At 47.6% G+C, this 20,317-nt stretch overlaps 3 protein-coding genes and 1 long non-coding RNA gene across 5 annotated transcripts in view; 3 read left to right on the top strand and 1 right to left on the bottom strand.

The window, feature by feature from the left end:
* The window catches only part of oxsr1b (oxidative stress responsive kinase 1b), a 27,730-nt gene extending 24,070 nt beyond the window's left edge, over nt 1-3,660 (top strand). Inside the window, exons 12-18 of the mRNA XM_029148100.3 lie at nt 172-207; nt 343-537; nt 653-708; nt 858-910; nt 1,219-1,287; nt 1,456-1,520; nt 1,674-3,660. Of these exons, the coding sequence (XP_029003933.1) occupies nt 172-207; nt 343-537; nt 653-708; nt 858-910; nt 1,219-1,287; nt 1,456-1,520; nt 1,674-1,748 (549 nt within the window). The 3' untranslated portion in view covers nt 1,749-3,660. The remainder of the gene's footprint in view (nt 1-171; nt 208-342; nt 538-652; nt 709-857; nt 911-1,218; nt 1,288-1,455; nt 1,521-1,673) is intronic.
* A 781-nt stretch (nt 3,661-4,441) lies between these two features.
* On the top strand, nt 4,442-7,590 carry slc22a13b (solute carrier family 22 member 13b). The gene is made up of 10 exons (XM_029145582.3): nt 4,442-4,860; nt 5,493-5,596; nt 5,719-5,873; nt 5,950-6,121; nt 6,205-6,325; nt 6,399-6,493; nt 6,575-6,789; nt 6,863-6,971; nt 7,058-7,252; nt 7,329-7,590. The coding sequence occupies exons 1-10, from the start codon at nt 4,486-4,488 to the stop codon at nt 7,402-7,404; spliced, it is 1,617 nt and encodes a 538-aa protein (XP_029001415.1). The 5' UTR covers nt 4,442-4,485; the 3' UTR covers nt 7,405-7,590.
* Nucleotides 7,591-7,666: 76 nt separating this feature from the next.
* LOC114852892 (xin actin-binding repeat-containing protein 1) lies at nt 7,667-16,225 on the bottom strand. 2 transcript variants are annotated; one of them, XM_029145579.3, is made up of 11 exons: nt 16,094-16,224; nt 15,879-16,004; nt 15,509-15,660; nt 15,375-15,420; nt 14,900-15,259; nt 14,739-14,817; nt 13,455-13,600; nt 13,340-13,369; nt 8,974-13,020; nt 8,570-8,700; nt 7,667-8,391 (listed from the first exon to the last, which is right to left on the bottom strand). In XM_029145579.3, the coding sequence occupies exons 3-11, from the start codon at nt 15,625-15,627 to the stop codon at nt 8,223-8,225; spliced, it is 5,127 nt and encodes a 1,708-aa protein (XP_029001412.1). In that variant the 5' UTR covers nt 15,628-15,660; nt 15,879-16,004; nt 16,094-16,224; the 3' UTR covers nt 7,667-8,222. The 2 variants fall into 2 exon arrangements, with proteins under 2 accessions (XP_029001412.1, XP_055363695.1); XM_055507720.1 differs by lacking the exon at nt 13,340-13,369 and having other exon boundaries at nt 16,094-16,225.
* Nucleotides 15,092-19,667, top strand: LOC129603929 (uncharacterized). The gene is made up of 4 exons (XR_008694333.1): nt 15,092-15,223; nt 16,790-16,966; nt 18,130-18,375; nt 18,973-19,667. It is a non-coding gene; the product is annotated as an uncharacterized LOC129603929 (long non-coding RNA).
* Nucleotides 19,668-20,317: the final 650 nt, after the last annotated feature.

Consider the following 20,317-nt stretch of genomic DNA (forward strand, 5'->3'; position numbering starts at 1 on the left):
TTGTGCCAGCTGTCTGATGCCGTTGCTGTGATTGGATTACACTTGAGCTTTTTGTTTTGACTCTCTAATAGTGTGAACTCTGCCTCACTCTGCTTCCTTGCATCCACGTGTGCTAAAAGCAGCGCAGTGAAATCCTTCTGAGTCTTCTCCTCTGTGATCTGTTTTTTCCAGTCACCAAGAGTGAAGGAGGGGTCGCCGAATTCAGAGGTCAGTTTCATTTCTGTTGTTGAGCTGTTGTTATCCTCTGCTTTGAGATTTGCCCTGAACACTGACTATCAATACATCTTTCCAGAATGTATTTGTACTAGTAAAGAAAACATTTGACTGAACTTTGACCCTCAGGTTTTCCGAACTGCTGAGCCCTTAAGTAGTCACCTCCAGCCGCCGGCCACAGGTCAGACTGAACTACCTCAGGCTGCAGGCCAGGCTCCACTGCAGCCCACACCTGTCAACACTCAACCCTCTGTCCAGGCTGCACCAGCTGCATCGGCTGTACCTGCAGCACTGGCCGTACCTAGTGCTCCTGTTCCTGTACAGGTCGGTCTGACCCTGCTTACAGTTTGTTAGACATATGCTATTATTTTAAGGCCGCTTTTTTGTCCGTTACCTGTTCAGCCTGGTTCATTATCATTTGTGTTTGGTGTTTTGACAGGTTCCCGCAGCCTCGGAGGAAGTTAGGGCTCCCATTAGTTTGGTATTAAGGTTAAGGTGCGTTTAGATTAATGCAGATGATCGAGACCTCATTTGCTTGTACATTACATTACTTCTAGTGTATTGCAGGTTTAAAGAATTGGGAAAAGTCAACCAATGCTTGACCAAGTTCACCCTAATCTTCTTATTTTCCATTATCTCCCCAGAAATTCAAAGAAGGAGCTAAATGACATCCGCTTTGAATTCATGCCCGGGAGAGGTGAATGATTTTTATTATTTATTTATTTTTTCTTACTTTTTTTTGCCAGTTTTCAAAATAATATTCCTCTTCTTCCTTTAGTGTCTGAAATAAATGAGCATGATGAGGCTTTGGAAAAACTAAAGAGGAGTCTGTGCACATTAATATTCTAATGTTTAAGTCTTTCTTTAGACAGGAACTAATGTTGTGCAAATGATAAAATTTCTGTGACGTGTTGCAAATATTTTCATGTTAAGTTTTCCTGTTGTGGTGGTTTTGCTGTTACGCTGCACGTGTCACAGCCGGTCTCTGATGCTTTGACCTTTCAGACACAGCAGATGGTGTGTCCCAGGAGCTGGTATCAGCAGGACTGGTGGACGGGAGGGACTTAGTAATAGGTGAGTGATTAAAATCATTCCTGTCTGTAAACATTTTCCCCCAAATCATGGACCTTACAGTTAATAATAGTATTTTAATTCATGTTTAAATACCTCACGTTCCCACGTGTTTACTTTCGTGTAGTTGTTTTCCTACTTCCATTGATTTTAAACTTTTCGTCTTTTCAGTTGCTGCAAATTTGCAGAAAATAGTTGATGAACCTCAAGCCAATAAAAATGTCACTTTCAAACTGGTGAGTCCAATAATTTCCAGTGTTATTGTGAGCCATTTTCATTTCATAATATTTCATCAAAATGTCATATTACTGTCAAAAACATATTTACCGTAAATTGAACTTCACTTCATTTAAAGTATGTGTTCATTGCTTTGAATGTTTTTCCCACAGGCTTCTGGAACGGAGGGAACCGAAATACCAGACGACGTCAAGCTCCAGGGCTTTGCTCAGCTCAGCATTAGTTAAAGTGTTCAACCTGGGACCGTGACTTGCCTAAAAATGTGAAAATTTAAAAAAATAGTTTAATGCATTTTTTTTCATTCTATGGCTGTAAAGAAACCACTACTGCCAAAGAAAACATTTTGTTTGTCGCCCATCGGAGTTCACAAACGCCGCTTCGTTGCGTTAGGGGTCCTGAAGTAACAGAACGTACACCACGAGAATCGCTCAACAACGTTTACCGTGTACATGCAGAAGGATGCGAGTATCTACAGACGCTAGTTCCCATTCTAGTTTCCCTCAGTCTTTTAGTCTTCTCTTTGTTTTCTGATGCATTTGCACAATCTGTACTAATGCCCTTGAGTCCTGGTAAGTGTAACAATGCCTTATATTCATCAGAACTACTGAATGCACGTTTTATCACATGGGGCATTTTGTCGTCTGAGATGTACACGCGTGGTTGCAGTTGCTAATGTCAACACTCAAGGAAAGCTCGACTCAAGGCTACTAGGATAAGACGTGTGACTCGCGGTCAATGCCAAATAATTCCCAACTTGTAACTGTCTACTTTTATTCTGTGTTTTTCTTATTGTCAACAAATGATGGTGAGATGTGTCTGGTGGTTTGTTCACAATAAGAACAATCAAGAATCCAATCAATCGCCTTTGCTAAACATCCCAGTAGAAGTCATATGTTTAAAAAGGTTGACTGGCAAATACTCCTCCATGTTTTGATTTTACAGTACTGATCTAATTTGTATCTGGAGCTTGTGTAGTGCTCGTCAAAACGTTAAAGTAACCTGGCTTCAAATAAGAACTGTTGGTCTTTAGACACTAAGCCTCTGCCTTGTTGTAGGTAGAGCGATGTGGCTCAATTACTGAAGTGCAGAGTTTTCCAGCAGCTGTAATGACACATGTTGTACAATCAGATGTGTCTGTCTGTTGGTATCGGTTTGTATCCGTTTTGAAAGAAATTCTGAAAAAAGACTTAAGTGCATATTTGTTTATGTGGGTAAAAGTAAGTACTTGATTTAACTTCTAGTGTGTAAATAGTGACGTTTGGCTTTGGTTTGTTTTTTTTTTTATACTGGGTGTTTCACTGTTGGCCTTCTTTCTGTCCTGAGACACGACTGTGGGGTAACACTGTGTGAAGGAAGGTGATGACACAGCAACACTGACTCTCCCCCCTTTTACAGGACGTACCGTCAGTTACAGTACTGTATGTCGTGGATGATGTTTTATTTATTAGCAGCCTTTTAAAAAAAGAAAAAAAACCTAAAGTTTAAATTCATTTTACCGTGTAGCCACAGCCGCCCTGATGCACTGCACAACGTCTGTCCCATTTAAATTTGCCCAAACCAGATGAAGCAGGTTTGCTTCCACTGACGTTTAAAGTGGACATCAAGCCCACCGATTCTCCAGCTGCCTCGGTACGTGTACAGCATCTTTACATGGCTAAAATGAAGATTTAACATCCGCTGTTCTGTTATCAGCACAGATGTTCCATCCTTTTAACCGTCATCTCCAGTTTCCTCATGTGAATTTGCGCTGATGACGAGGTTTGAGGACGACCCACGGTTCATTAACACCCTGCTCTAATATGTAGACCTGAAACAACAGCGAGCTTCTCCCGTTTAATTTGGTAATGCCATCAACCTCCAGATGCAATACTCAATGGATTTCTTGCTTGCAGATCAAATGTTAAGAGGAAATCTTTGTATTTTGACTTTGAACATGTAAGATTTTACGCTAGCCTTAAATTGAAAATGACCAAGTGTGTTTTTTTCTTTTCTTTTTTGTTTTCTGACATGACATCAAAGTTTTGATTCAGATTCTCAGTATCTTTGAAATCTAGTTCTTGTTACATGTGAAGATACCTGAAATAAAAGCATACAGGTGTGTCCACCCTGTCTTCTCTGTGAAGGGAAGTGACAAAGTCAGCAGCTCAGCGTCGCTGTTCCTTTTCCAAGATTCAGTATTTGGTGACATTTCTTGCCTGCTTTAGTTTGATGCTACGTGTGTGTGTGTGTGTGTGTGTGTGTGTGTGTGTGCGCATGCTTAAGCCCATTTCTTCATCGTCTCTTGTGCCTCGCATATATGTGGAGAATTTTAATGAATGGAGAATGAGCCAACGCTTGGCACATTTTCTAACACTTCCACTTCCATTTTTTGCTATTTTTAAACAGTTCCCTATAAATAAATTCATTTAATTATAGAGTATTTGTTTACAATAAAAATGGACTTGAGTAAAGTAAAGCATTTCTTCACAAGCTGAAGGTTCATTCAACCTTTCCCTTACAGTAAATTACTGATAAGAACCTGCTATCACTTTCAGGTGATTGCAGACAGTGTCTAATCCTTCAGCTGAATGTTTAGGTTGGATCCTGGAGATTTGATTTTATTGTGGTAGTTTATTGTCTTAATAGTTGGCCACTCAGTCTTATCAAACAATGTCAGAAGCCTCAGGAAGGTCTTCTGATCATGTTCAAAGTCCATTTGAGCTCCCGTTACTTTCCTGTGCTCCCAGTTAGTTTTTCTGCTGAACCCACAGCTTTAGTCCATTAAAGTGTGAAGGTTCAGTTCTAGCAGGACTTCAGCCTGACCCATCGTTGCATGTTTCCTTTCAATACTTTGGTAACCTGTTGGCAACTTGGCAGGCCATAAACACACTGGGATTGTCAGTTTAAACATTAACCAGGAGGACGAGCGTCGGCTGGACGCCGTTTAAAGCCCGGCTGCACCACCGTCACGTTCAGAGGGTCAAAATGAGCAACTTTGGGCTGATCCTGGAGGAGATCGGGGAGTTCGGCTTGTTCCAGAAGCGCCTGGTGGCTGCGTTATGCGTCACCAGCATTTTCACGGGCTTCGACGTGATCGGCCAGGTGTTCACGGGCATGACCTTCCCACATCACTGCAACACCGACTGGATCCTGAAGCAGGGGCCCAACCTGACGGAGGAGAGGCGGCGGAACCTCACCATCCCTGTGGACGCGGATGGGAGGTATGAGAGTTGCCAGATGTTCACGCCTGTGGACGTGGATCTGGAAACTATAGCGGCGTATGGGATCAACAGCACCACAGGATGCGTGAATGGCTCCGACTTTGGCCAACCCGAAGGCTCCTCCAGCATTGTGACTGAGGTGAGAGATACTTGGTTACACTCCTACAAATGCAGCCAAGGAATAATGTAAATATACACTACCGTTCAAAAGTTTGAGGTCACTTAGAAATGTCTTTATTTTTGACAGGCCCTTTTTGTGCAACAATTCCGAAATACACTGTTTACATCACTAGTGGTCACTGACTATTCTAGCTGCAAACGTCTTGTTTTTTGCTGCAATATTTACTTAGGTGTATAAAGGCCCTTTTCCAGCAACTGTCACTGCAGTGTAGTAATGGTACAGTGTGTCTGCTCAGAAGGCCCAGATTACCAGATGACCTCAACCAATGAACATCCAGAATGCCAAAGGCCTGCAATGCTGTGATTGCTGCAAATGGAGGATTCTTTGAGAGCAAAGTTTGAGGATAAAAAAACAAATAAATAACAGATCATTATTTTTAACCTTTTCAATGAGACTATATTTTCCGTTCATTTTACAACTCATGCTGCTAAATCAAAGTGTGACTTTTAATGGAAAACACAAAATTGTCTGGGTGACCCCAAACTTACAGTAGTGTATTAGTCATTTTAAAGTGTCCATTCCACCCTTAGAGCCGAGCTGCTAAACATAATTTAGTATTTCTTTGTCCTCTCCTCTCCTCCTGCCATGAGTTCACCTTGGTGTGTGATAAGAGCAGCCTGATCCAGGCGTCCCAGTCCGTCTACATGGCCGGGCTTCTGGTCGGGGCCCTGGTGCTGGGGCAGATGGCTGACCGGTACCGCTCCTCTTCTGCTGTGGACCTTTTTAAAGCTTCACATCAAATTATTTTATTTTAATTCAACAGACCCTCCACAGTCCAAGCGTCCGTTGAGGTGACGGTGTGTCGTCTTTCCGCAGGCTCGGTCGGCGCTTCGTCGTCCTGCTTTCGCTCCTCCTCCTGATGCTGTTTGGTGTCGGCATCGCCTTCTCACCCAACGTTTATGTTTATATGGCCCTCAAATTCTCAAGTGGCCTCTCTGTGTCTGGCATCACTGCAAACGCCTTTGTGATCGGTGAGTACGACTTAAATAAAATCAATATATCCAGATATGTGTTTATGACTGATTGAATCCTCCTCTTTGCTTTAAGGGGGGGAGTGGAGCGAGTCGTCCAAGTTCGCCCTCTGCACCATCCTGTGCCACTCTTTCTTCCCCCTCGGGCTGATGCTGTTGTCTGGCGTCGCCTATGCGATCCGGAACTGGAGGATCCTGCAGATGGTGCTCTTCAGCCCTCTCCTCATCGTCCTGGGGATCTTTTACTGGTCAGCCGCTGCTCGGGCGATGTTAAATGCTGACTTGCCGGCGTTATATTTCACATCGTGCGCTCGTTTGCTGAACCCTGCAGGATTCTGCCGGAGTCGGCCCGCTGGCTTCTCACGCAGGGCAGGAAGCAGGAGGCCGTAAAGCTGATCCGGAGGGCAGCGAGGGTGAACGGGAGGACGGTTCCGGAAGCTCTGCTGGAAAAAGTAACGCCTCAGACTAAAACCTGCTTCACCCACAATCGCACACAACAAACTTGGTAAACACTTAAATGTTTAGATGGACGTGGAGGCTCCGTCCAAGAGAGTGAACATGCTGGACATCTTCAGAATCCCCTACCTGAGGAGGCGCGCCCTCATAATGAGCTACCTCTGGTCAGTGCTGAGTCCAACCAGCGTCTCCCGCCTCCACCAGTATCCTATCACGAAGGCGCTGGGTGTCTCCCACTGCCACAGGTTTGCCACCAGTCTGATGTACTACGGCCTGAGCCTGAACGTGGGCGACTTCGGCCTGGACCTCTACCTCACGCAGTTCATCTTCGGCGCGGTGGAGCTCCCGGCGCGTCTGGGCTGCCTGCCCCTCATCCAGAGCGTGGGCCGGAGAGTCAGCCAGGCCGGGATGCTGCTGTTCGGAGGCTGTGCCTGTCTGGGCATCCTGGCCGTGCCTAAAGGTCAGTAGGCCTGTGGGACTTACTGCGAACCCTATGAAATGTGTGACCGTGTGACTTGCTGTGTGTCCACTAGACCTGCCTGTGGTGGCCACAGTCATAGCTGTACTGGGCAAATTTGCTGCCACTGCCAGTTTCTCCACTGTGTATGTGTACACGGCAGAGCTCTACCCCACCATTCTAAGGTGAGCTACAGCCGCACAGCCACGCACGCACACACGCACGCACGCGTCGCCGCTGCTCGCCGTCTCACTGCTCGCTCTCATTACAGGCAGAACGGCGTGGGCCTGAACTCCATGTGTGCGCGCGTGGCGGGCATCCTGGCGCCCATGATCAGGCTCCTGGACGTGTACCACGCCATCATCCCCATGCTGATCTACGGCAGCGTCCCCGTGGTCGCCGGAGGCCTGTGTCTGCTGCTGCCCGAAACCCGCAACGCGGAGCTCCAGGACCACGCTGAGCTCACGTCAGTGCACGAAACCCTTTCAAGTCGGAGCATTTGTTTACGGTACAGTCACAGATACGTGTTTTTTTAATTTCAGAAAACCTGAGAACGGAGCTGCTGAGAAGGAAACTGTTTTTATGGAAGACAAGGACACAAAGAGCACAAAGATGTAGATCTTGTACGGGTTCTACTCATGATGGTTTTCACAGTTTTTTAATAGTGCAAATAAACTTTTTCTAACTGACGTTTGCAGGTAACTGAAAGGAAAGGTTCCCTGGAAATCACATTTATCCTTGTTTTTTTGTAAAAATAAATATTTTATTGTAAATATTGTACATTAAAATTTGAATATGTAATAATATGTTCATTTCTTTCTACCAAACAGTCAAAATATTATTTAAGTGTTGTTTCTTGAAATTTAAGACATATCAAGTTAATTTCTTGGGTTTGATTTATATTTATTAGATATACATAGAAAAATAGCATCAAAAACAATTCAGGCACCTTTATAATGTGAGTGTGAAATGAAAAGATGTAAACATATTTTGATTTGCTCTATTGGCTGTACTGTAGTGAGGCAGTGAATGCACCTGGTAGTGTCACACAGACTGATGACTGGATGCCTACACAAGGTTAAATCAATAATTCAGTGTGTGAGTGTGACTTAATTTCTCTGGAGAAGCAACGAGTGTTTTTATAATCAGCCAAATGATTTCCTCCACATGTCACAAACTACACGTTTAGTTTCATATTAAACATTTGTTTCTGTCGTGAGGACGTGGCAACAAATTTCATATAATTATTTCAAAGATAAACAAATGCATAGACTTCAGCAGTGTCGCGTGGCCTCAAACACATCTTCAGGCAGATTTTCATGTCGTCTGAGGACGGACGGCACAGTTGGATTCCGCAGTCCCTCCCGGTCGTGACCACTAACACACTGAAGACCAGACTTGAGTTTCCCGCGGCTACTGACGCTCCTAGCGCCCGTTCACGCCTCCGTTTCGTCGCGCTCCCTGTCAGCGGCGTGTCTAAGGAGCCACCGGTCCTTGTGCTGAGTGCGTCCAAAGCCCTCATCATAATTCCCCTTTATTTTGAAGAGCTGCTGGTAGTGAAATACGCAGTAGAATTCCCCGTATAGAGGTGCGTAATTGTGCATACTACAAATGAGAAGAGTTACAGATTCTTATTTTTATTTTATAAACTTTTTATGTCTCATGATGATTATGACCAGGATTTTCTTTTGTTGTTTTCATAATCTGAATCAGAAGATTAGGCAAACTGATATTGTGACAATTATTGTGATTCATTCATCATTATTTTAGTTTTTTTTCTCACCTTAACTTTTTCTTGCACTGTTTACAGCAGAAGCATGTTCTGTGAAAAATATATTTGTCTGCCGTTATTTTTTCCATCGAATAGACTGGCTTCAAACACGCTGAGCACATCTCGTGACACGTGGGTTGAAACTGAGGACAAAAGTCAGATTTTGAGCAAGAAGACAAACAAACAGACACATAAAAATGACAAGCAAACACTTATTTAATGTCAAGTGTAATTCAAAAATATTCTAAAGGAAAAAATGCTAAAAATAGATAAGAAGTCATATAATAGTGACAATAATAACTAGTAACTCTATTCTTGGCTCATAATCGTACATCCTAGGAGTCTGGGCCAATTGAACACTGACTGTGACTCTCTGAGTGAAGTGTTTAAGGTTTGTGATTAACTGGCAGCAGAACCTCTGGGTACGTTGTGATCTGATAAATGTCTGAGGAGCCCGTGGAGGCTGCTGTGGTTTCTGGCGGAGCGGTGATGACCGTGGACGTCTTGGAGGAGTAGAAGCGGTTCCCCAGGCTGTCGGTCCGCTCGTAGTTCTCCGTCACCGTCCTGGCGCCCACCACGCCGCTCCCGTCGGCGTCGGTTTGCACCTCCAGCACGCTCACCTCCGCTTTGGGCTGCCTCTTTCTGTTCGGAGCGGGGCTGTTGCACGTCAGCGTCTTCGTTGTCCGGAACTTCTCCCCCTCTGAACCTGAGCCGTGCCGACAGGCCGCGCAGGTGGAGGCCTCGGCCGGCGGCGCCTTCCTGGCGGTCGACTGGATGGAGATGAAGGCGGGGGATGAGGGCGAGCCTGAGCGCTGTTTGGCAGCGCCGGCTTCAGGGCCGGCTCCTCCCCCCGCTGCCAGAGCCGTGCTTCCTTTGGAGGCCGAGTCTCCCTGTGCTGGTGGGGATTTAGTTCGACTTGACCCAATGCTTATTTTGCTGATGTTTCCGGAGGGTGGGGAGTCTTTCGCCTTCCCTAGAGACTCTTTAAACAGACACGATAAACCTACAATGTCTGCCTCGCATTTTAGGGCAGACACAGAATATAGAGCCTTTTTAATGGCCTCCTCTATGTCCACGAGTCTGGCTAATGTCTGCTCTTTTAGAGTCATGATTTCCTCACTGGCTCTTTCGAGATCTCCAAACACGTGCAACACCTTGCTCTCCGTGTTCTCCTTTAGCACCGGCTGCTTTTGTTCTTTGGTTCCGTTGGCGCTGACGGCCCAGTCTGGGATGTTCTCGTACGCCTTCCTCAGGGACCTGACATCAACCTCGCTGGTGTCCCGTTCTATTTCCTCCACCCGGCTGAGGATACTCTGCAGCTCCTCCTGCTTGCGCAAGTTGTCAAAGATCTCCATGGCGGCCGTGATGTTGCCCCTCATGATCTCATCCATGTGGACCGACAGTCGCTGCCGCCGCTCGTCCTCTGTCTCGCTGCGTCCCCTCTTCCCCCTCATCTCGACTTTGCCTCCTCCCTCTGTTTGTTTCTCGTCCTTGGCGCTACCGTCAGTGTTTGAGTTGTTGCACAATGCTCCCATTTGATCAGACTTTGGATCGACGTGTGCGAGAATGTCCGGCTGGGCAATTTTGACCCGTTTTGGTTTTACAGGCGCGTTCTTGCTTGAGTTCGCAGCATTACCTTTGAATTTCTCACATGCTGCATGGAAATCGATGTGACTGTCATCTGTTTCTTGGAGGGGCGGGTCCTGGGGCTTTGTGTCTTCTGCCTTCACATTATTGGCCTCTGGTTGATTGGAGCTACTTTTATTTGTGTTATCTGTGTCTAGGGTCGTGAATAATTCACCTTTATGATCTGCGCCAGGGCACATTTCAGACTCTTTCATGTGTTCACTCTTACAGGACACCCTTAGATGGTCAGGTTTGGGCGGGATAGCAGGCTTTGAACCAACCAGCTTTCGTCTCAGTTGTACTTCAGCTACTGGGGGTTCTGTCACAGGGCAGAGGGCCTCCACGTTTTTCGGTCCGTCTTTGTGGGGTTTTGAAGAATTTCGGAATATCATAGCGGCTCTGAAGTCTCCTCTGGTGATGTTTATGTTGGATCTCTCTAAGGAGTCTAACGCTGCTTGGAGTGTACCCTGACCCACAGCCTCCTCTTCCTCTTGTCTGGATTCTGTTTCTGAACCGTCAGACTTGGCTTCCCAGCATTCCTCAGTCCCAGTATTCACCTTTGTGTTGTTTTTAATCTCTGCTCCTTCTGATTTCGTGTCTTTGTGTGTCTCTAACCTGTCATGCTGGTACGTCTGCTCTGTGAACGAGTGCTTCTTATGAGCTGCTGTCACTACTTCATCGGGTTCTTCTGGAGGAAGAAGCTCAGGCCAAGGGTTGGCCTTGACTGTGGACTCTTGGAGGCTGTTGATTGCATTTTGAAGGTTGGCCATCTCATCATTGTCATCTGTGGCCTCAACTAACCCGACTCGGTGGGCCACGTGTTCACAATGTGTCGTAAGCATTGCAGAGTCTCCTCTGGCTCCATTTTCAGCTTCCTGTGGCACTTTGGGACCAGTAGACTCCCAATTTGCCACTCGGCCTTCGTGGACATTCAGCTTTGTTTGGGTTTGCTTTTGATCCCCAGAGAACATGCTTCTCAGTTTCTCCATATCGACAGGGACCCATTCTGCAGCGCTCCCCTCTGCCTGGTCTCCTCTCTGTTCATGGAGAATCTCTCCAGCCAGGCTGTGGTCTGAAGCGAAGTCTTCATCCTGCTCTGTCGGTTCAGCCTGGAGTGTTTTTAAATACTCCAAATCGCCCTTTTCAATACAACTCTTGAACAGTTTCACGTTCCCTTTTACTGGGACCTCGGGCCTCACTAAACCTGGGCAGGCTTGTTCTCGAGACGTTTCAGAAAAGCAGCTCATGGCTGATTTAATGATGCCCTTCCTGATGCACTTATTGTCTGTCGTTCTCATCTCACTTCTCTCCGCTTCAGGCTCGTCACACTCCACCGGCGCTCCCGGAGGACTGTAACTCTTCACGTCCTCCTCATCAACGTAATGGTAGAGAGAATAAACAATCACTTCAGCACAATTGGTTGCGTCCTCCTGAATGATCACCCCCTTCCTCAGGGAGTTATCCTGATTGAGGATGTCCTCAACCAGCTGAACCACGTTGGCGGTTTTGAACGGCGTGTCCTGACTGGTGCTGATCTGGTGCTGATGCAGGGGCACGTTCACCACCGTGACCACCATGCTGCCTTCACGGTCCTCCTTCAGGTAAGTGATCTGAGGCTTCAGGTTGCCCCGTGGTAGCAGCTGCAGGATGAAGTTCTGTGCTCCGCCTTCGGCGACCTCCTCATATTGAATTCTCGGCCCACTCTCCGATAGTGTGAATTTAGCTTTTTTAGCCATCATGGTCTCATTCACCTCAATGATGGCTCCGCCTCCGTGAATGGAATTAGCACGATAGAGGGAACTGAGCGTTTCCTTAATGTTCTCCACCATTGTGTCAATCTCGTCTATGTTCTGTCGTCTTATTTTGTCAAAGGGCATTGAATCAAAGAGATGAGCTCTGTCCTTTACATTGGTCGTCAGACAATCCTCAACTGTCCCACTGGAATTGGAGGGGGTTTGAGCTATTGGTGTATGTGCATAGGAATTTTCTCTTTCTATGTTTGTAGAGATAAACGGGTTGTTTTTAAAAAGATCTGCACTAGTTTTAATTAACTCCTCAGATCCGTCTGAATCTAAACAACCTATGCACTTATTCTCAGCAGGAACCTCCTCCCCATCAGCCAACCCTCCATCAGTGCTTAAGCTACTCACACCTGACACTTGTTTATAGGATTGTTCTGCATCACAGACAATCTGGCTGTTTTTGTCTTTGCCCGACATCCCAGAATCATGTTTCTGGACGGCCTCTTTGACGTCACCCTTGGATCTGTTGTCTGGATTTGGCCTGGATGTGCTCGCAGATTGTCTCTCAAACATCCTTCTGGTAGCTTGAACATCTGTTCTCATCTCCTCAAACTCGCCGTTGCAATCTCGAGTAGAAGCACATGCCTTGTTCTCATCTGTCTCTATAACGTTTTCCAAACACGGTTCTTCAAATGCAGCTGGTGTTATTGAGGCATCACATTGTTCCACTTTTCCCTCTGCCTTGTGCACTTTGGCCGCATGAGCATCGTTTCTGTTACTCAGGGCACAGTTCTCGAACATCATGCGTCGTGACAGAACCTCTCCCTCATATCCAGTTTCACTAGCGGCCACCCCAGCGTCCGACTTCAAAACCTCAGCCAGCTCCTCGTCCACAACTTGATCCAGCGTCCTCAGCTCGGGGTGAGTGTGCTTCAGGAGGCGTCTCAGCTCGCATTTCTGCCGCTGCTCGTATAGGTTTTCTTTGCAAAGTGTCACGGATTGTTGGGAATGTTCCCCTGAGGCCAGGTCTTCTGGCCAGGGATGAGTAGTAGGTGGAGGACAGCCATCTTTCCACTGTTGGGACTCTTCTCCCATCTTGAAACAACAAAGTATTGGTGTCATCGCTGACAACAGATCCAGGATGACTCATGCTACAGACAAGCCAAGGAATCCGTATGCTACCTCCAAACCATGCCAGCTGTTGCGCTTTCCTCATGCCAGATGTCAGTGGGTTAGATGCCAAACGGCAAACACAATTTCAAAATAAAACAGACAAAGGAGGTTTCCAGATTTCTGTTCTCCTTTCAAAGGAATCAAACTGTTGGGAAAATCTTTTTGTTGTTTACTGTTATTGGCCGCGGTGCACGCGACAGTGCAAACACCATGCAAAACGTGTGGTAGCGCTTTGTCCTACCTTGATCAGTTTAGTCGACTGGTCGCGTGCCTGCATAGAAACAATAGTTATCTCAGGTCACACGCAGGCGGGTTAGGAGGAGAAGCGTTAGTAAAAGCAGCAGACAGACACTGACCGGCTTTGACGGGCTGCCCTTTGTTTCCTGAGGCGCCACCTTTGACAGGTAGAGAGCGGACATGGCTCTGACCGAGAGGCACGGTTTCTCCTTGGTGAGGACGAGGGCGCTGCCTTTGACGTTCGCCGTCCACCTCCGCTTTTCATCTGAGACCAGATCACACACGGCAGCAGCTTTAGGTTTGGCTTCAGAATGTCTGGGACCCGCGAGAGATTTAGAGAACGAACAAAAGCGCTAGAGGACTTTAGCTCAGCGCTACATTTACAGGCTAACGTTATCAATCAAAATGGCAGCGGCCTCAGCCCAGAACAATGTGCTGTGTATTTTTGGAGGCTGTGAGTAAGTGGCTGGATCTTCTAACACAAAAGTGAGTTCTGTGTTTACACGCATGTGCGTAACACGGTAGCAATTTTAGCTCGCTAATAATAGACTCGTCTGAGCCAGTATCCGTCAGCTGCCGCGAGGCCGCGTTAGAGAGGGGCCATTTGTGGCGGCGTGACTCCACTGACACACAAACTGAAGGTCAGAAGGACGAGTCGCTGCGACTACGAGCGCCGAGGAGCACAAGGAAACGCATGACGCGCAAATACGCAGTGGCTTATAGTTAACAGTCCTCTAAGCGTCGGTCGGAGAAACGGGAGCAACAGCAGAGCTTTAATTTAAAGCCTCGAGGCTTTAGTGAACTGTGGCTGTAAGGAGTGAGCATCCCAACGGCTGAGAGATGTCACTTACATGTATAATCATCAGCATTAATGATGAAGCTGTCAGTGTCAAACTGAGCAGTACTCACAGAAGACGAACAGCTCCCAGCTCCTTATCTTCCTCTCTTTAAATCTGTGATGTGTGTTGGTCTAATTCCCACTGGCTTCTTGTCTGCTCTCTCTCTGACTCTCTCTCCCTCTCTCTCTTTTTCCTGCCCTAGTGACAGCTGACCCTCTAACCCCCCCTCCCCACATTCTGCACTCAGACCGCCTCGGTTATTCCTGTCCTCCTGTCCTCTGCACCCGTGCCCACACCAGGCTGAGTCAATCACAGCGTCTTGTCCAGTCACTGAACCAGTCCGTCTCCGTTTCCCCTCTTGGTTTCCATTCATGCTTCCAGCGCTGGCCTGAGTCATGGCCTGGTGCTTTCCAAGGACAGCCTACCAGGAAGCTGCATCTTGTTTATTCTCACATTAAGCAGCACAAGAGCTGCTTACATATTGGTTTGCTGAGGGATCATTTCATCACATCAACCTCGGTTTATGTCTTTGATAACAATGACAAATACCTTCCTGTTACTCACCAGTTTGAGATGCTGTGATTCTTTCAAAGTCAATTCCCCCAATTGTTTTTCTCCTCTCAGTCTGGAGGTGATTTCTCACCTGGAGACAAGGAAGCAATCATAACTTATGACTCTGATTCCTGACTAACCAGACACCTACTATGGCGTTATGGCGTATTTACCTTTTTAGTCACATGATCTTCCTTTGCTTTTCTGGGCGCATCAACAACTGAAGCATCGGCCGTGTTTGGTTGCTTCCTGGGTTTTTCCTCCTCGGCGCCACCTTTCGCTGACACGTCTGCTGCCTTGTAAGGTGATGTAACGTTTGCAGCTGTGTATCTGCCCTTGATTTTGTTATGCACGGCATCCTTGGACTCATACCGGGCCTTCAGGGCCACCACGGACCCAGGGCTGCTCTGGAGACTTCCCAATGACTTACTCCGGCTCAAATTGCTTCCGGTCTGAAATCGTACCCTCTCATCACTTCTCCTGATCAGATGCTCCAGGTGAGTTTCTTTACTCTCCACATAAGATGGTGCAATCTGAAAGTGGTTTAAATGACAAATAATTAGCATCCATCTATATTCAGCTATCATATATATATATTCATCACTCATTAAGCCCAAAATGAACTGGAATAAATCTGGTAACACTTGCTTTTGGTTTTGGGTCACCATTATGTGCTTCCACTGCATCCTGATACCTAATAAAGCAAACAAAATACATAACCAGCGTTCAAGGTTGTCACGGAGATGCGAGACAACGTGAAAGCGTTTAGCTTGTTATTTTACTTGGCGACGAGCTGGGACACGGACGCTTTCCTGTCCCGCAGCGTCCAGGTCAGCCTGTCACATGACGGCAGCACGCTCTTCAGCGACTGGGTGCGTCGAAGGCAGCTCTTCAGCTCCATGAGGCGTCTGCGCAGCAGCAAGTACAGCAACGGCTGGTGCACATGACGGAAAACAGTGGGACAATATGCTTAGTCTCACCTCAAAGTATTTATAAACCATTAGGCTGCAAAGCGACACGCTTCCCTGTTAACAGTAATGGAATGAAGGAGACGCAGAGTTGCTCTAGGAGACGTCTAACGCGCTAATCAGCAGCGGTGCAAATGTAGAACCGACTAAATCTACATCTACAGATGAAAAACAGCCTTTTTACCTTACGGGTGACGGTCGGCGTCCGTGCTCTCTGACAACCAGCAGCACTGGTGCAGCATCACAAGACCTGCACACGGGGTGAGCAAAGTCCATTTCCTCCTCCTTACCACCGACTCTGTACAGAGATCTGTGAAAAGTGGAGTAGTAACAATAGGATATAAATTCCCAAAACTCTGGTCGGCACAGAAAATACAGTGGCTGCTTGTCTGTTCATACTCAAGCTAGAAAAAAAGACTGCTCTATATGAACTTCAGTCTGTCGTGCTTAGTTTGTGTTTTGGAGTTTTATCAGACTCTCGATCCCAGTCGTGATGAGTTGATCTTTGAGCTCCTCATCCATTCAGAGACGATGAGATGACATCACTTGTTCCTGTGGGGGGGGGGTCGGGTCATTATAGCGTCAAAGAGCAGCAGCAGGAGCAGGTGCATGCTGGAAAAGACGTGATCATTATAACAGGCCTGTCGCATGGGGCGAGTTTAAACTGATACTGATTAACAGAGAGTTTCAAGCTGCAGATTACAAATTTACAATGTAATAAAAGAATTTATGAGCCCCAACACCTGTTCCCAGTCATAAATCCACAGTAACATGCATGCATTTTTACATCTGTGTGGATTTTCTGAACTAAATAAAGTGCTTAAATACTTTTACCAAAAGTTTCAGTGGGACTGTTACTGCATTATGTAGCATTTACAGTTTATTGAATCTTGTTGGAGTGAAATTCGCAATAATGACCAGACGCAAACTCAATCTGATGCGTTTTAGTGGAAATGTTTACAATCTGAGCCCCAAAAATCTGTAGATCTAAAAGCTCCTCCGGCCCCTTTGAACGCCCACGGCCCGAGAAAACACCAGTAGCATGAAATCATTATTTTTTACAGCTTCCTTTGAAGTTGCCACTTCTTAAGTTAGATTTCGACGGGCTGAGGTTTAGTGGTGCCGGAAACGCCAACGAGGAACAAGTGTTGTGGAAGCTCGTCTCCGCCCTGGAATTCCAGAACGCGCGGAGCCTCGGGGGTCGAGCCGGAGCAGGAGGCGCCTTTCTGACCTCGCTGACAACATGGTCACTCAATATTAACAACAGGCCAAGTGAGTTGCACGTTCTGCTCATTGGAGTAGAGGCATTTTGATGATCATGCCATCTTGTGGTGAAACATCAACAGTAACCACGTGCACATGACATGGTTCATTGTAATAATTATTTTTTATTATAATTATTAGAGTGAAATATAGTTTTCTCACTGTAAAAGAGACGTGCCTATTTATTTAGAGCTATTCCTTTTGGTCTTGAGATGAATTCCTACGGTGAGTCTCGGCTTTAAATGTGCCACGTCTATTTTTAATCCGTCTGAACACATACGTTGCGCCCTCTTATCTGGGTTTCCCTTCTATCTCGCACACTTGCGAAACGCGGCGAGACAATGGCAGCTTTTGTCGGCGGCACAATTCACATCCACTCTCTTTAGTCGTGCCTTTCTGTTAATCAGGCTCCAGACAAAGAGAAAGCAACAGCGCTGGCGCACGCGCACACACACACACACACACACACACACACACACACACACACACACACACACGCCCCTGGGGCAGAAAATGAAAGATTCAGCCCGGCTGTCTCCCCCCTCCTCCCCCCCCCTCGCCTGCCCCTCCTGTGACTGTAGCCCTGATCCCTCCCTTCACAGCCCACTCCTGTCTTGGTCTCTCAGGCACTGGAGAGATGAAAGGGAATATAAAATGCGCCGCCTTTGACTGGGAACTGCGCGGTGTTATTAGGGGGAAGTTTACTGGCCTTGTCTGTGTTTTGCACGCAGTCAGCTGTTCAGTAATGTGGGAGATTTAATACTGTACCTCCACATCGGCCACGACCGAGCGGTGGGGGCGGGGGGGGGGGGGGGGGGGGGGGGGGGGGGCTGCGACGAGGAAGCCACGAATCCACTCGCAGACACGCGCGTTTTGTACTGTAAATGAGCAAAAAGCCTCGAGTTCTCCGGGCGCCCAGCAGGGGGCGCTAAAGGCCACGAAACCCCAGCCTGCTGCATTGTCCCTACAGTCAGGTTGTGTGAGAGCAGAGTGGTCGCCTGGGGCCAAACTAGGTTATTTCAGCGCGCCAGAATAACCCAGAATTAGAAGTTGTGAGCGATAGCATCACATGCGCTCGATAGTTGTTGCCCAGCGACACATACAGTACATACTATTTTTCACATAGACAATAAAATCCGTTTAAATGCCAAAAATGTGTCTTTTTTGTGCAGTGGGAACTATCAGCTCATCCTTTGACCCCGCTTGACCGTCGCTGCTGCTCGGACCTGTTTTTGGGTGCGGGCGACACGCGCACGCGGCGCGCGGACGTCACAGGGCCGGCAGTCATGGGTTTGGTCTGTGAGGGAGGACACGGCACGCATCGTGACACAGAGGGCTGACTCAGCGCTGATGCGCGTGTGCGTGTGATTCACGCCGCCGCCGCCGCCGCTGGTGACGCTGCCCAACGTGGAACCGAGGTAATCGGGCTTTATTCACGCAGAGCAAACGGCCTCGCTGTTCCCGGATGAGTCTATGTTTAGACTTTCACTTCTCGCCGGGTCATCGACGGGCTTCTGTTAATCACTGCAGTTCAACTTATCTGATTAGTAGCCACAGCGAGGAAGCAATTATTCACATCGTTTCTGGCACATTTAGGAATATCTTACTTATTTATCAGTCATCTCTCGGCCGCCTGCTTTGATGCCAAGATGAAGCCCAATTAATGAAACGCACCATCTGTAGTTGAGCTTTTGGTTCTTCCTTCCTAAATCGTACCACCCCAGTAGAGACAAAAACACACAAATGGCAGGATGAGTACACTAGCACACTTGCATTTAGATGCTTTTTGCTTTAGTAATTATATAAACTCTGATTATTACTGTGCACTGTAACTTATGATATTTAATATGTATGAGAAGGATTCATTACATACATATTTTATAATTGTATGAGTATATGACGCTTATATAAATAGAACACTTCAGCTCCATGTCAATATGCCTGCATTCACTTGTAACTTGGCATTAGAAATAGCAGCAAACGTGGTTTCTAATGCTCTGAATTCACATTTAAAGACAAGGTCAGGTCCTCTGTCCGTGTTGGTGAATCCCTCCACTGATCGCTGCTGGGCAGCGGAACGAGAGGACGCAAACCTAAAAGGAGCGAGATGAACGCGTACGTACAGTATTTATCCTTCAGCTGACTTCACTTATCAGAGGGGCGGCTGGAAAGAAGCCAAACAAACTTGGGGAAAGAGAGAAGCAGTGGTGCCGAGATTACAGCGTATTACACAATCTGGTGTATTTGACTGTAGTACCTGTAGTACCCGTAGTACAGTGGTCATAGAAGCTGTTGTGTGGCTGCTGAAGTTTTGATGCTAATTAACTGTAGCAGTTTGCTCTGGATACATCACAGTGAAGAGTTTTACTTTACTCTTACTTTTACTTCAGTTGCATGATGGAAACTGCTTAGTGGGAGTTTATGAGTCTATGTGTGATTAGGAAAGCGTGTCCTCTCCAGTGCTAAAGTCCAGGCACATGCTGGCGGCTTCTCCCAACACATGGCTGTGATTTGCTCGTCCCTCTCTCCTGTGCGGAACGCTGAGCGTCCGTATGTTCCGCCCGCATCTGCAGGTGTGTGTGTGCGTGTGCGTGTGTGTGTGCGGGGGGAAACGTGCGTCCCTCGCAGCTGAGTGGGAGTGCCTTTGACCTAAGCCGTCCCCTCCCCGCTCCATTTGAGTCTGCGCACGCCCCGCCCGCGTCGCCGCGCCTGTGCCTATGGCCAGCCTCCCCGCGTGCGTCCGCGTGTCGGCGCGGGTGCACGTTTCACACGTGTGACCGCCGCGGAGGCTCTAAGCTGCTCGGCGGAGGGTTTAGGAGGGCAGCCGCTCCGAGGGCTGCGCTCGCTCCGCGCCTGGAGGAGGACGGGGCGGAGGGGGAGGGGGGTGACGGCATAGCTGAGCGCTGGAGCGCGGTGCCCGGGGTTTCACATAACAATGCTGGGTCAGGGGCAGCCCACGGAGGCTCCCCGCTGGGCTGTACACGGCCACAGACGCCGCTTGTCCAGCAGTGGACGGGAGCGTCCGTGATGAGGAATATTTCCATAAGTGCATTCAGTTTATTTAATCACTAGGGCGATTTACATCTATTTACATATTCTTTGTTGTTTCCAGGTTTGATGAGGCCAGCGCGCGCACGGAGGAGCAGGTCGCGGTCTGCGCTCGCGGCTCCTCCGGTGATCCGCTGACGCGCACGTGCACCGTGCACCGGAGAGGGAACACGCAGATGCGTGCGTTCTGCAGGACTTGATGTTCCCCATTGTTGATATCACACACAAGCACACACTCTCCCTCCCTCCACGCTCGGTCCGCGCCGAGAGCTGGAATATCAGGTTTCCCGTCTGTGTGCACAGTTTGTACTC

This window comes from Betta splendens, chromosome 4, assembly GCF_900634795.4.
Source record: "Betta splendens chromosome 4, fBetSpl5.4, whole genome shotgun sequence".
Classification (NCBI taxonomy): Eukaryota; Metazoa; Chordata; class Actinopteri; order Anabantiformes; family Osphronemidae; genus Betta; species Betta splendens.

Bases quoted from the DNA above. Each gene is read 5' to 3' on its own strand.
- slc22a13b (XM_029145582.3), top strand. From the start codon at position 4,486: ATGAGCAACTTTGGGCTGATCCTGGAGGAGATCGGGGAGTTCGGCTTG. The intron at 6,326-6,398 runs GTAACGCCTCAG...TTAAATGTTTAG, and splicing joins CGGAAGCTCTGCTGGAAAAA to ATGGACGTGGAGGCTCCGTC. The intron at 6,494-6,574 runs GTCAGTGCTGAG...CCACTGCCACAG, and splicing joins CTCATAATGAGCTACCTCTG to GTTTGCCACCAGTCTGATGT.
- LOC114852892 (XM_029145579.3), bottom strand. From the start codon at position 15,627: ATGGAGCTGAAGAGCTGCCTTCGACGCACCCAGTCGCTGAAGAGCGTG. The intron at 13,601-14,738 runs GTGAGTAACAGG...ATCTGGTCTCAG, and splicing joins AATCACAGCATCTCAAACTG to ATGAAAAGCGGAGGTGGACG. The intron at 13,370-13,454 runs GTCAGTGTCTGT...GTTTCTATGCAG, and splicing joins AGGGCAGCCCGTCAAAGCCG to GCACGCGACCAGTCGACTAA.